The 10,818-nt window shown below is 45.8% G+C and overlaps 1 protein-coding gene across 1 annotated transcript; it reads right to left on the bottom strand.

Annotated features, from left to right (window-relative positions):
* Nucleotides 1–1,335: 1,335 nt before the first annotated feature.
* Nucleotides 1,336–6,520, bottom strand: ZIC1 (Zic family member 1). Its single transcript, XM_039365503.1, has 3 exons — nucleotides 4,423–6,520; nucleotides 3,148–3,311; nucleotides 1,336–2,095 (listed from the first exon to the last, which is right to left on the bottom strand). Exons 1-3 carry the CDS (start codon nucleotides 5,405–5,407, stop codon nucleotides 1,898–1,900), a joined length of 1,347 nt encoding a protein of 448 aa, XP_039221437.1. The 5' UTR covers nucleotides 5,408–6,520; the 3' UTR covers nucleotides 1,336–1,897.
* Nucleotides 6,521–10,818: the final 4,298 nt, after the last annotated feature.

Raw genomic sequence — 10,818 nt, forward strand, 5'->3', positions numbered from 1 at the left:
ATAATTTTTTTACTGCATTACTGCCAGCCAGTAGAACAGATTTCTTAACTAAATGGGGAGAAAAAACAAAAGAGATAAAGTACATTAACTCCAACCAGCCTTCCTTAGGTCAGTTTATTTTTGCTATCATTTCTGTAGGAAGCTTTTAAGGTTGGCATCATGATAGAGGGAAGGGAGAGAAAAGCTTTATATTTGGGTGGTTCCAAAACGATGGTGTAGTCTGAGGGTTTGGAAATGGGGGGAGGGGCGGAGAAATCATTACAAAGGAAGAACAAGATGTCACTTGTGGCCATCTTTAATTATTTTAAATAAAGTGTAGCCAAAGCCTCTCATGTTTTGTTTTGTTTTAATCCTCATATAAATTATTTCAATCCTTACTGACTGCAGTAGTAATTCCCTGGTCAAGCATACATTCTGGGCATGTTCTTTCTTTCTTCTTTTCTCCAGATGAAATTTCCTTCTGTTAATCTCAATAGGCCAAATTCAATAAATAATAATATTATTCTATGCTTATGATGGCTAGTTAAATTATATTGCAAATGAAAACTTTTGATCTATAGGTTTTAATCTAATACTAATTAAACACTGCTCTGGTGCCAGTGGGGAAACTATACGTGCATTTATCACGTTGCTGCTTTCCTGACGACACCATGGAAGAAAAGTGAAGACCAGGAGGAGGGGAGAGGGGTGACTGCCTAAAAAGTTAACTGCCTAAAAATCTAAGTTGCAGCACCCCAACCAAAGCAATAAGGATGCCTACCACAAATTACAGGATTTCAGAATCTTTAATAATGTACGAAATGTTACCAAACAGTTCTGTAAACTAAATTGTACATACCAATTCTTCTAGCCATAAATATTGAATATCTGTAACATGTATAACCAGACCTTTACATGCGGATAAATATGGAATTCGGGAAATATATACAATATGTGGTTGTATTTGTCAAAAGCAAATAGCTTATAGCTTTTTTTTTCCTTTCTTTCTTCTTTTTTTTAATATCACTTTACATACACAAATGTAACAGTTTGACACGCAGATCCAGGCTTGCACTATACGAATTATTTTGACAGGACATGTAACAACATTTTACTGCACTACTTAGACTGGACTTTGGAACGAAATGCTTGCACTTTATACAAAAGAAAAAGCACATCAATAATATTCTGTTAGGTTGACGTTTAGACTGTAATAATACAAAGTAATTCACATTTTGGTACACATTTACTAGAACATCCTTGCCATTCAGTACAAATAGTTGATCTTCTACCACCCCCTTTCCCCCCCCTTTTTTTTCCGCCTCCTCCCTCTCCCCCTCCCACCCCACCCCCAGTATATGCAAAGACCACCGTTTCACCATATCCCCTTATTTCAACGTGGTAGAACTATTTACAAAATCAAACAGTACATTGTAAGCTAGTATTTCTGTATTTACAGAAAACAGGGAGGCTGCTGTCCAGAGAAACATGCAGTTGTGAGAGATCCAGTCAGTGGTTCCCACTTAAAAAGCCCTGCACACGGACAAGATGGCACCACAAGCCGGCCATTCTCTCATTCCCAACAGAACCCTTTGGGTTTTGCTCTCCTAGCCTTTGCTCCCCCCCCCCAACCAAAACAAAACAGCAGAAAAGGGACCAGAGAGGGAGGGGAAACCAGACGGGGGGGAGGGGAGAGGGGGGGAGAGGGAGAGAGAGAGAGAATTCTTGATTTGGTTCACTCCTGGGTCTATGGCAGCATTTAGATAGATTGATAGATTTATTTATTTATTTATATAAAAAAACAAACAAAACACACACACCCCAAAAAAGATTCATCGATTTCAAAGTGTTCGTTATTTTTTTTTTTTTTTTGAGTCTTTTAAATAGGTCGCTTTTTTGCCCCTGTTCGTTTGTTTGTTTAAACGTACCATTCGTTAAAATTTGACGTGAGCGTACTGTGGCTGGACGTGTGATGGACCGCTGAAGATGAGGGGGATAAGGAACTCGTGGTCTGGTTTTCTGTGGATGGAGAGACGATGGTTGGGGGAGTTGAAGATTCATAGCCCGAGCTGGCAGCGGGGGAAGGTTGGGATCCCTGGGAAGAGGATTCGTGGACCTAGAAAATAGAGAAAGAGATAACAAAGAGAAGAAGTTGACGCGGGGGGGGGGATATATGTATGCATGTTCATTTATATACTCTGTGTGTGTGTGTGTGTATACACACATACACGCATACACACACATCGCTTAAATATGCACATACATATATACATATGTATATACATACATACATATGCATACATGAATATATATATATATATATATGCATATATATGAACACACACACACAACATAAATGCATATACACACATACACAAAATGAACACTGCAGAGTTAAATAGTTGGGGGTGCCTAACTGACACACCAATGTGCCTGTGCACTATCTCGCCTAGTTGCCGCAAATGCTAAGCCCCTGGGCTGAATTCACTTGATTGAACTCTATATGCCAGAGAAGTGGGGGAGGGGAGGAGAGAAACGCGAGAAGTTTGAAATCTTGCTTTGCAAATCGGGATGCTGGCTGATCACAGAGAAACGCGGAGTTCTGAAGTCTCTGCCAGCTAGCCTACCTTCTGTCAATTTCACAAGATGGCCCTCTGTGTAAGAAAAATATGGGCCTGGATCACACATAAAAAGATTGCGCTCTTAACGCAAGCCTAAACAAGAAAGCGGGAGGTTTCCATGCCCACCTAGGTTCCCTCAAAGCACCACCATCTAGATCTTGCTTTAAATCCTCCCCCGCCCCCGCCCCCCCACGAAACAGCGCCTAACCCTAGATGAGTCTGGAGCGGGACCCCTTTTTCTCAGGGCAAAAACCTGGAGCTGTTAGTTGTTTTGAACCTGGGAGCTGCTAGGAGTTTTCCCTTTATCTATCCTGTTAGGAGTGGCCCTATCCTTGGGGACAAACTCACTGTAGATCTAAGCACCCTTGGCTAAGAAATAACCTCGAGACTCTCCACTCTTTTCTTCTCCCCCCCCCCTTCCGAAAAGCACGTAGCGGTGAGTTATAATCAAAGTCGGTGATGGGACAGGGGAGGCGAACGACAGAGAGCGGAGATCCCAGCAAGGAGTGACTCAGAAGCATGGAAAAAGCTGAAGCGACCATTTTACCTTCATGTGCTTTCGTAGGGAGCTGGGATGCGTGTAGGATTTATCGCACATTTTGCAGAGATAAGGTTTATCTGACGTGTGGACATGCATGTGCTTTTTACGATCGCTACTGTTGGCGAAGCGCCTGTCACAGCCCTCGAATTCACACTTAAAGGGTTTTTCACCTATTGAAAAAATAAACAAGGACCTTCGCATTACAAATCTGGGAGTTTATGCGCGCTAATTTTTATATAATATAATATAATACACAAACACCAGATCATTCCGACTCCAAGAAATATCGGGAGAGAGAAACGAGAGAATTAAATGAAATGTTTACTGAATTTCTTTTCTTCCACTTCTAGAACAGACCCCAGGATTTCACCAGACGTGAACCTGCTGTAGCAAAACTGGCAGTCTCTGGCAAGGGAAAATTCGCTGCCACTGTTAAAGGTACTCCTCGCCTTAGTTTACTTTCCCTTTTCCTTATTCAGCCCATGTCTACGCATAATCTGGTAGAACTTTACAGTTATCTCACTTCCTATGCATTGCTTTGATTAAACTTCCAAGTGATAATAGTGCCAGCTTCCAATTCTTGTATACACTTGTATGATGGAAGGAAGGAAGGAAGGAAGGAAGGAAGGAAGGAAGGAAGGAAGGAAGGAAGGAAGGAAGGAAGGAAGGAAGGACCGTTTTTAAGGTGCTGTTCATTTACGATATATTACAATAAACCTTTTCCAAGGCTAGCATGTAATAACACATAAGCCTACCTAGCTCATATTACTTACAATTGGCTCACCTAATTAAATATTTACAAAGAAATAAAAATGATAGCAAGAAAAATTGGGATGAACAAACTATATATTTAGCCCGATTTCTCAAAGCAATGCTGTCACACCAATTAATTAAAACCAATAAATTCAGATCGCTGCCATTTTCCCTTCAACTCCTACTCCCACCCCCCTTCCATCTCCAGCTGTCAGAGCCTCCGTTTCTGAATTTCCTTATTTGAAAATATTTTTTTAAAAAAAATAATCAAAAATTAAAAACTCTAGAGAAAAATACTGTTTGTCTCTTGTTCGCTTAGCTGAACTTCAACCCGAAATTCAATCGCCTTCTTCGGCTAGGATCGTTCTGGCCACGGCCTCCTTAACTCGCGAGGCCTCTTCCCTTCCCGAAAAGACACTGTTGCGAACCGGCCCTCTTGGAACTCGCCAAGGCAAAGTGAAGCTTGGCCTCTCGCTCTCTCTCTCGCTCGCTCTCTTTTTTTTTTTTTTGGTTACTCTGGAGACATACCTGTGTGCGTCCTTTTGTGGATTTTGAGATTTTCCGACCGAGCGAAGACTTTGCCGCATCCCGGGAAAGGGCAAGGGAAAGGCTTCTCCCCCGTGTGGACGCGGATGTGGTTGACCAGTTTGTATTTGGCCTTGAAAGGCTTCCCTTCCCTGGGACACTCTTCCCAGAAGCAGATGTGGTTGGACTGCTCGGGCCCGCCAACGTGCTCCACGGTGACGTGAGTCACCAGCTCGTGCATGGTGCTGAAAGTTTTGTTGCAGGACTTTTTAGGGTTAGCCAACTGCTCGGGCTCGATCCACTTGCAGATGAGCTCTTGCTTGATGGGCTGCCTCATGTAGCGAAAGAAGGCCCCCGCTCCGTGATGGGCTGCCATGTTCATATTCATGTGGCCGTAGCCGTGCAGCTGGGGGGACGCGTAATGCTCGGAGCGCGGGCTGGTCACCTGCCCGTACTGCTCCGGTCGGCCGTACATGTCTCCGGAGAAGCCGAGGCGCATCTGCCCGTTGACCACGTTGGGCGACGCGTGGCTCGTGGCTTGCTCGTGGAGGCCCGGGAAGAGGAGATGGCCCGCCGCCTCGCCATGCCCGTGGGGCCCGCCGAAGCTGCCGGCCGCCGAGGCGAAGAGGCTGTGTTGCGCGCTGGCCGCCGCCTCCCCGAAGCCCCGGTTGCGAAAAAGAAAGTCCCGCGTGGAATTGAAGGCGGCCGCGCTGGAGTAGGAGCCGACGTGGCCCGGGTGGTGGTGGTGGTGTCCCAGCGCCGCCGCCGCCGCGTAGCCCGGGGCCTGCGAAGTGAAGGCGGTCTGGCCGGCCGAGGCCAGCTCGTGGCTGCTGGGGTTGAGCTTGAAGGCGCCCATGCCGGCGTCGGCGAAGGGGTTGATGCCCAGTCCCACCTCGCGCTCCGTCACATCGCCCGCGGAGTGGTGGCGAGAGGAGCCGAAGGTCGTCACGCCGATGGCTGGGTACTGAGGTCCCGCGTCCAGGAGCATTTTGTCCCGCTTGGCGGGCAGCTGCGGCAGCAACCGCCGAACAAAAGTGATTTATCGGGGGCCGCGAGGGCGGGAGGGGGGGGGGAGAGAAAAGAAGGAAGCAGCCGCCGACAAACGGCAGGAAAAACGGGAAGGAAGAGCCGCCGCCGCCGCCGCCGCCGCTGCCGCTGCCGGAGCTACCGTTGCCGCCGCCGCCAATCCAACCAGCTTCGCCGAGCCTTTCTCTTGCCAAAGTCCGCGCGACGATCAGCCACTAAAGCGACCGCATCAGGAACTCCCCCTTCGGCACCCGCGCACCAAAAACACACACGCAGAGAGAGAAAAAGGAGAGGGTGGGCGAAAGGGTCGGGTGCGAGGGGGGGGGGAGAAGGCTGGGGGGAAGCGCCGAGGAAGCAGCCGAGAAGCTGCGAAAATAAAAGAAGAAGAGTACAAAAAAAAAAAAAAGACCTCGGCGCGCGCACAGGCGAAACCGATTGCGCCTCCCCCCCCCCTCCTGCCTCTCGGACTGCACTTTTCGGGGTCTTCGCGGGGAGGAGGGAGAGACTTCAGGAGACCCCCGCTCTCAAGTAACAATAGCCGAAAGAGACGAGGAAGCGAGGGGGAAAAAAAGTCAAAACAAAAATGAAACTTCCTTAGTTCTTTCCTTTCTGGATTTTTTTAAAAAAAAAAAAAAAAACAGAAGCTAGAGGAATGTAGAGAAGTAGCGAACAATTTTCTCTTCTCTTCCAGTTCTTTCACTCTCCCCCCTCCCCTCGTCTCTTTTTTCCTCTCCTTTGGCTTTTTCCCCCCTTCACTTTCCTTTTTCCCCCTGCTTTGTTTAAAAAAAAAAAACGGCGCAAATCATGCACAATATTGTCTTTTGCGGTTTGTCTTCCTGGGGAGAAACTTTCACCTCCTCAGCCGGGCGGTGAACGCGAGACTGATAGCGGCAATCATTCCTGCAGATAAATGAATTGAAAAGACGACACTGTTCCCCCCTCCCCCATGAATGGGAGAAGGGGAGGAGCTACGTGGAGGCCGACGTCGCAGACCATTGGTGCCTCGCTATTCCTACTTTCACTTACAACTCCCTCCTTCCTCTCCAATTAAGGGTGCACAAAACCTCTGCTCTGTCCTGATTGGTTCTCCCCTCTCATCAATCCCAGGTATTGTGAAGCCGAGTGACATCGCGTTTGACAAACTGCTCGTACAGGAGTAGCAACTTTTTATACCAAAAATATATAAAACATATTAATTTTATGCTGGAACCTATTTCCAAAGCTTTTCTCCAGTTTTGTTCTGGAAAGGTAGATATCCTCCTGTGCTACGTTTTGCTTTTTTCTTGGGAAGGTGCTCATGGGTTGGTGCTGAAGACCTTTGAACAACACTCAACAACTTTTTAAGGGGCTTGACCGTGGAAATCCTTTTGTCATTTGCCCCTTTCCCACTTGCGCTTACTTTTTCTTCTTTCTTTTTTTTTAACCTCTAAGGCTCTCCCCAAAGTTTGTGCTGACTTGTTTAGATCTTGTTTTAAAATAACAAGTCTAATATCAGTGGGAAAATGGCAATAAGGCGGTCGATTTTTTTTTCCCCAGAAAACCATGTGTAGCACCCATCAAAAGGCAGGTGGGTGAGAGCACTTCAATTTTCTTTTGTTTTTGCCTTGGCTTTTTTATGTAGCGGTTGTGTTGCCTCTTTTTTTCATACTTACTTCGTATGTTTTTCCCCTCCCCTTTCTATTTTTTTTTTAAAAAACTCAACTCTTTAATTCAAGATTTTTTTTAAAAAAAATGTGAATTTTCCCAAAGTTGCTTTTGTCTCTTCTATGCTGCATGAAGTTCTTGGATCCTGGGGTTTTATAATGCATTTGAAATCCCCTCTAGATAGGAGCAGTATAAATTTTCTGACGCTCAACCGTTTCTAGTTCACAAATCAGTCACCCTTGTCACATTTATTGAAATTCCTCAACTTGCCACTCCAGGACGGTGGAAAAAGCAGGCGGCGCCTTTGTTGCTGACCAAGCTTGTGATCGCCAGAGAAAATTTACTTACCTTCAGATGAGTGAGCAGAAAAAGAAATAACACTCCCTTTGATTTAGTTAGGAAAATGCAGACATTTGGATTCAGTGCAAACATACAACACTTGCTTGTTTTCTAGATGCAACCCCTCGATTAACCTGCCTTTCCCCCAACTAAAGTCTATTGAAGAACTGCGGATAGTTCGCCTTTGTTCCCGTTACAAAGAGGCATTGACTATATATTAAAATGATTGTCGAGGTGGAGAAGTATGGTTCTTAAAAACTATCTTTGTGGCTCAGTCATTTAAGAATGCAACTTCTAGACCTTCCTCCTTGCAGTTCTCCAAAATGTACTTTTAAAAGGAAAGAAAGAAAGAAAGAAAGAAAGAAGAAAGAAAGAAAGAAAGAAAGAAAGAAAGAAAGAAAGAAAGAAAGAAAGAAAGAAAGGCATTAGTTGAGAACCTCTTTTGTTTTTAATTCGGACCATTTTTTCCTCAATATCCAGACATTTAGAAAGGGGGGGGATAAAAACCAGCTAAAAGAATCTTTGGGGGGAGTTTGTTGAACCAATGGGAGCTTTCCCATAAAAATGCATCTTTCCAATTGCCTGGTAGGCGCGATGAAGCAATTCCCCTGGCAGTTCTAGGTGTGTGATACAATATTCAATGTTTTAAGAAGGGCAGGGGGACCACATGGCAAACAGATTTCTTTGTTTCTTCTTCTTCTTCTTCTTCTTCTTCTTCTTCTTCTTCTTCTTCTTCTTCTTCTTCTTCTTCTTCTTCTTCTTCTTCTTCTTCTTCTTCTTCTTCTTCTTCTTCTTTTAAGAAACCTTTTGCTGAGATATGTAGTGCAAATGAATGCTGCAGATATTCTTGCAGATTCAATACAAGGGAAGGGAAGATTTTCAGAGCTGTCTGGTCTATAGGATTCCTAGGTTTTCTCTCCCTTCTAAGCGCTGGTGTTTGGGTGAAAGTAGCCTTGCAAAACAAACCCATAAAGCAAGACTCCAGCATCTTAAGCAACAGGTTTGAAGTATCACATCTCGGTAAGAAATGCTTCTCACCCTGCAAGTATTAGATCTGGCCTGAAAGGTGAAAGGTTACTACTGTATTTAGCTTGGTTAATTCCAAGGCCATCAACAAGAGGAGAATCTGGAGGATATTTTGTCCTCCGCAGAAACCTGCGCACCTTTGCAGCTAGCAGGAGAGAAAGCAGGAGAACTGAGTCTTCAGCATGCAGGGCAGCCACTTAAAACCCACCCCAAGACTTCACCTGCATGGAAGAATGCGGCCTAAAAATGACAGCCTGGTTGCTTTGTTTCTTCATTTGTTTATTTCTCCGGGGTTTGGGGGGGGGGAAGCGGCTGAGCTAGAAACTCCATTTGTGGCTGTGTGCATGTGCGCGCTGTGTGTGTGCAAGCATTGTAGGTCGTAGAAGTGATCAAAAGTGGGATTTGTGGCATGTTCTCTGCAGGAAACGAGAATTGCTCCAGTTCAAAGCCACATGCACCAACGTGACATATAAGCCATTAAAATACCGTTTTATTTCTATTTCATCATGCATTTCCTAACTATTTCCAGAAAGCAAGAAATGAAGAAACGAAGGGTGAACTTTCCGGTGAAGCACCCAAGAGGACTTCTGGTTTGACCCACCCGCTGCCCACCGACCTAATTCTCTCTCTCCCCCCCCCCGCCCAGCCTCTACTCCATCTCCCTGTTTTTCCGCTCTATTATTATTACATTCTCTTATATGTTGTCAGTCTGTGCTTGGTAGACAGAAATGAAGGGATCCCGCTTTCAACAGGTGGAGTGGGGTAAGTGATTAAGATGGAAGAAGGGGAAGAAGGGGAGATGGGGGAAATTGGGAAGCACGGATTCCAATCAGCTTCTGTCAGATCAAGCTGGGGGGGGCACTTTTCACTTTTCAAAGGGTCTGCTTGGACAACACCTGTGTTTAGGAAGCTTCTCTTCCTCTCCCTGTCTCACACACACACACTGACACACCGACACAGAGAGAGATGCACCCTGGAGTCTTGACCATTCTCGGGCACGTGGGTTATGGGTTTAATACCAGTTCCTTTACTGGAGACTGTTTTGCAGGTAAGCTACCCATATCCCTACAGCCGAAGGCGGGGGGGGGACTGAGCGGGGGGGGGATTGGAATGATATTCTTTTCCCATGGGCCAGATGATCAGGACTTTTTGAGCGAGGCTTTTCTCACGCTGCCTTGCCGCGGGAGCTGGCGCGTCTGGTGCTGATCTCCAAAGACGCCTCTTACAGCAGACAATAAAACCGGCCGGTTGCGGTAGAGCGGCGGTGGCACTGAAAAGCCGGTTCCTAACGCTCGGAAATGCCTCCTTGTGCTCTTTACGGAAATGTGGGGTTTTCTGATATCGGTCAGCATCTCTCAGTTTTGTCTCGGGCTGGAAGGGCTTAGGAAATCAACAAGAGACTGACATTGAATTGGTCAATCCAGGCTTGCCCTTGGGAGACTTGGCACCGGCTTCTCCCGTTCTCCTGCACAGGGAAGAGGGACTTAACCCGATCTGCGGGGAAAGGTCTAGCGCCTTTCATAACCGAATCTTCCACTTAAGGCGTTTTCCTTAAGGGAGCGCTGAGCCTTTAAGAGAACTAAAACAATGACACCCCTCCCCCCAATGCATACACTCTTTCAACCCAGACCTCCTTTGGGGTCTGGCCTTTCCTTCCCAGTAGCGAGAAAGGTGAAGTCCGCTTCATTTCCTTGGCTACTGTTGATCATGTAGTTAATCAGTTTGGATAAGTGTTGAAGGCTCAAGCTCTTGAAGTGGCCGGCTTTGGAAACACCCTGGAGGTTGACCTCTGACCTGCGACCGGGAACATGTGCCAGGCCCACAGTATACGGAACAATGACTTGAGTGTGCAACCTCGGGAAGGTGGGGGTGAACATTGACTTGCTTTTCCTTTCAAAGGACTAGTCCTACCTGATTTCCTAACCAGCCTTGGTAGAAGCAGCTGCTGAGGGCACTCTACTAGTTTGCAGAGCTCTTGAAATATGGGTCTGGACTTCCTTCCTTTCCCCTACAAGACTAATAAAAATTTCAAATTAGTTTGATTCTTACCTATACCTTCTCTGCAAACTGTTTTTGATTTTGCTTTGCTTCAGTTAGCTCTTTTTTTTTTTGAAGGAAATTATCATTTCAAAAGAACATGGGACATCTATAGGAGCTGATACTGCATTTATACTGCAGCTTTCCCAAGTTGTAGTGCTGCTGTTTAAGAGTGAATTAGCTAAGAAGGAAGAGAAAGGGAGGAGGGAGAAGAGCAGTTTCTCCTGAGGTTCTAGAGGTTCGGTGGAATCTGTAATAGATTTGCAAGAGGTTTATTGGAATGATTGGCTACATCACGAATCAAGTTACCAGCAAGTATTTGCTTAC

This window comes from Crotalus tigris, unplaced genomic scaffold, assembly GCF_016545835.1.
Source record: "Crotalus tigris isolate CLP2741 ecotype Arizona unplaced genomic scaffold, ASM1654583v1 scf7180000020085.749154, whole genome shotgun sequence".
Classification (NCBI taxonomy): Eukaryota; Metazoa; Chordata; class Lepidosauria; order Squamata; family Viperidae; genus Crotalus; species Crotalus tigris.

Coding starts and splice junctions, on each gene's coding strand:
- ZIC1 (XM_039365503.1), bottom strand. CDS start 5,407: ATGCTCCTGGACGCGGGACCTCAGTACCCAGCCATCGGCGTGACGACC. Junction 3,312..4,422: donor CCACAAAAGGACGCACACAG/GTATGTCTCCAG, acceptor TTTTTTCAATAG/GTGAAAAACCCTTTAAGTGT. Junction 2,096..3,147: donor CCCTACGAAAGCACATGAAG/GTAAAATGGTCG, acceptor TCTATTTTCTAG/GTCCACGAATCCTCTTCCCA.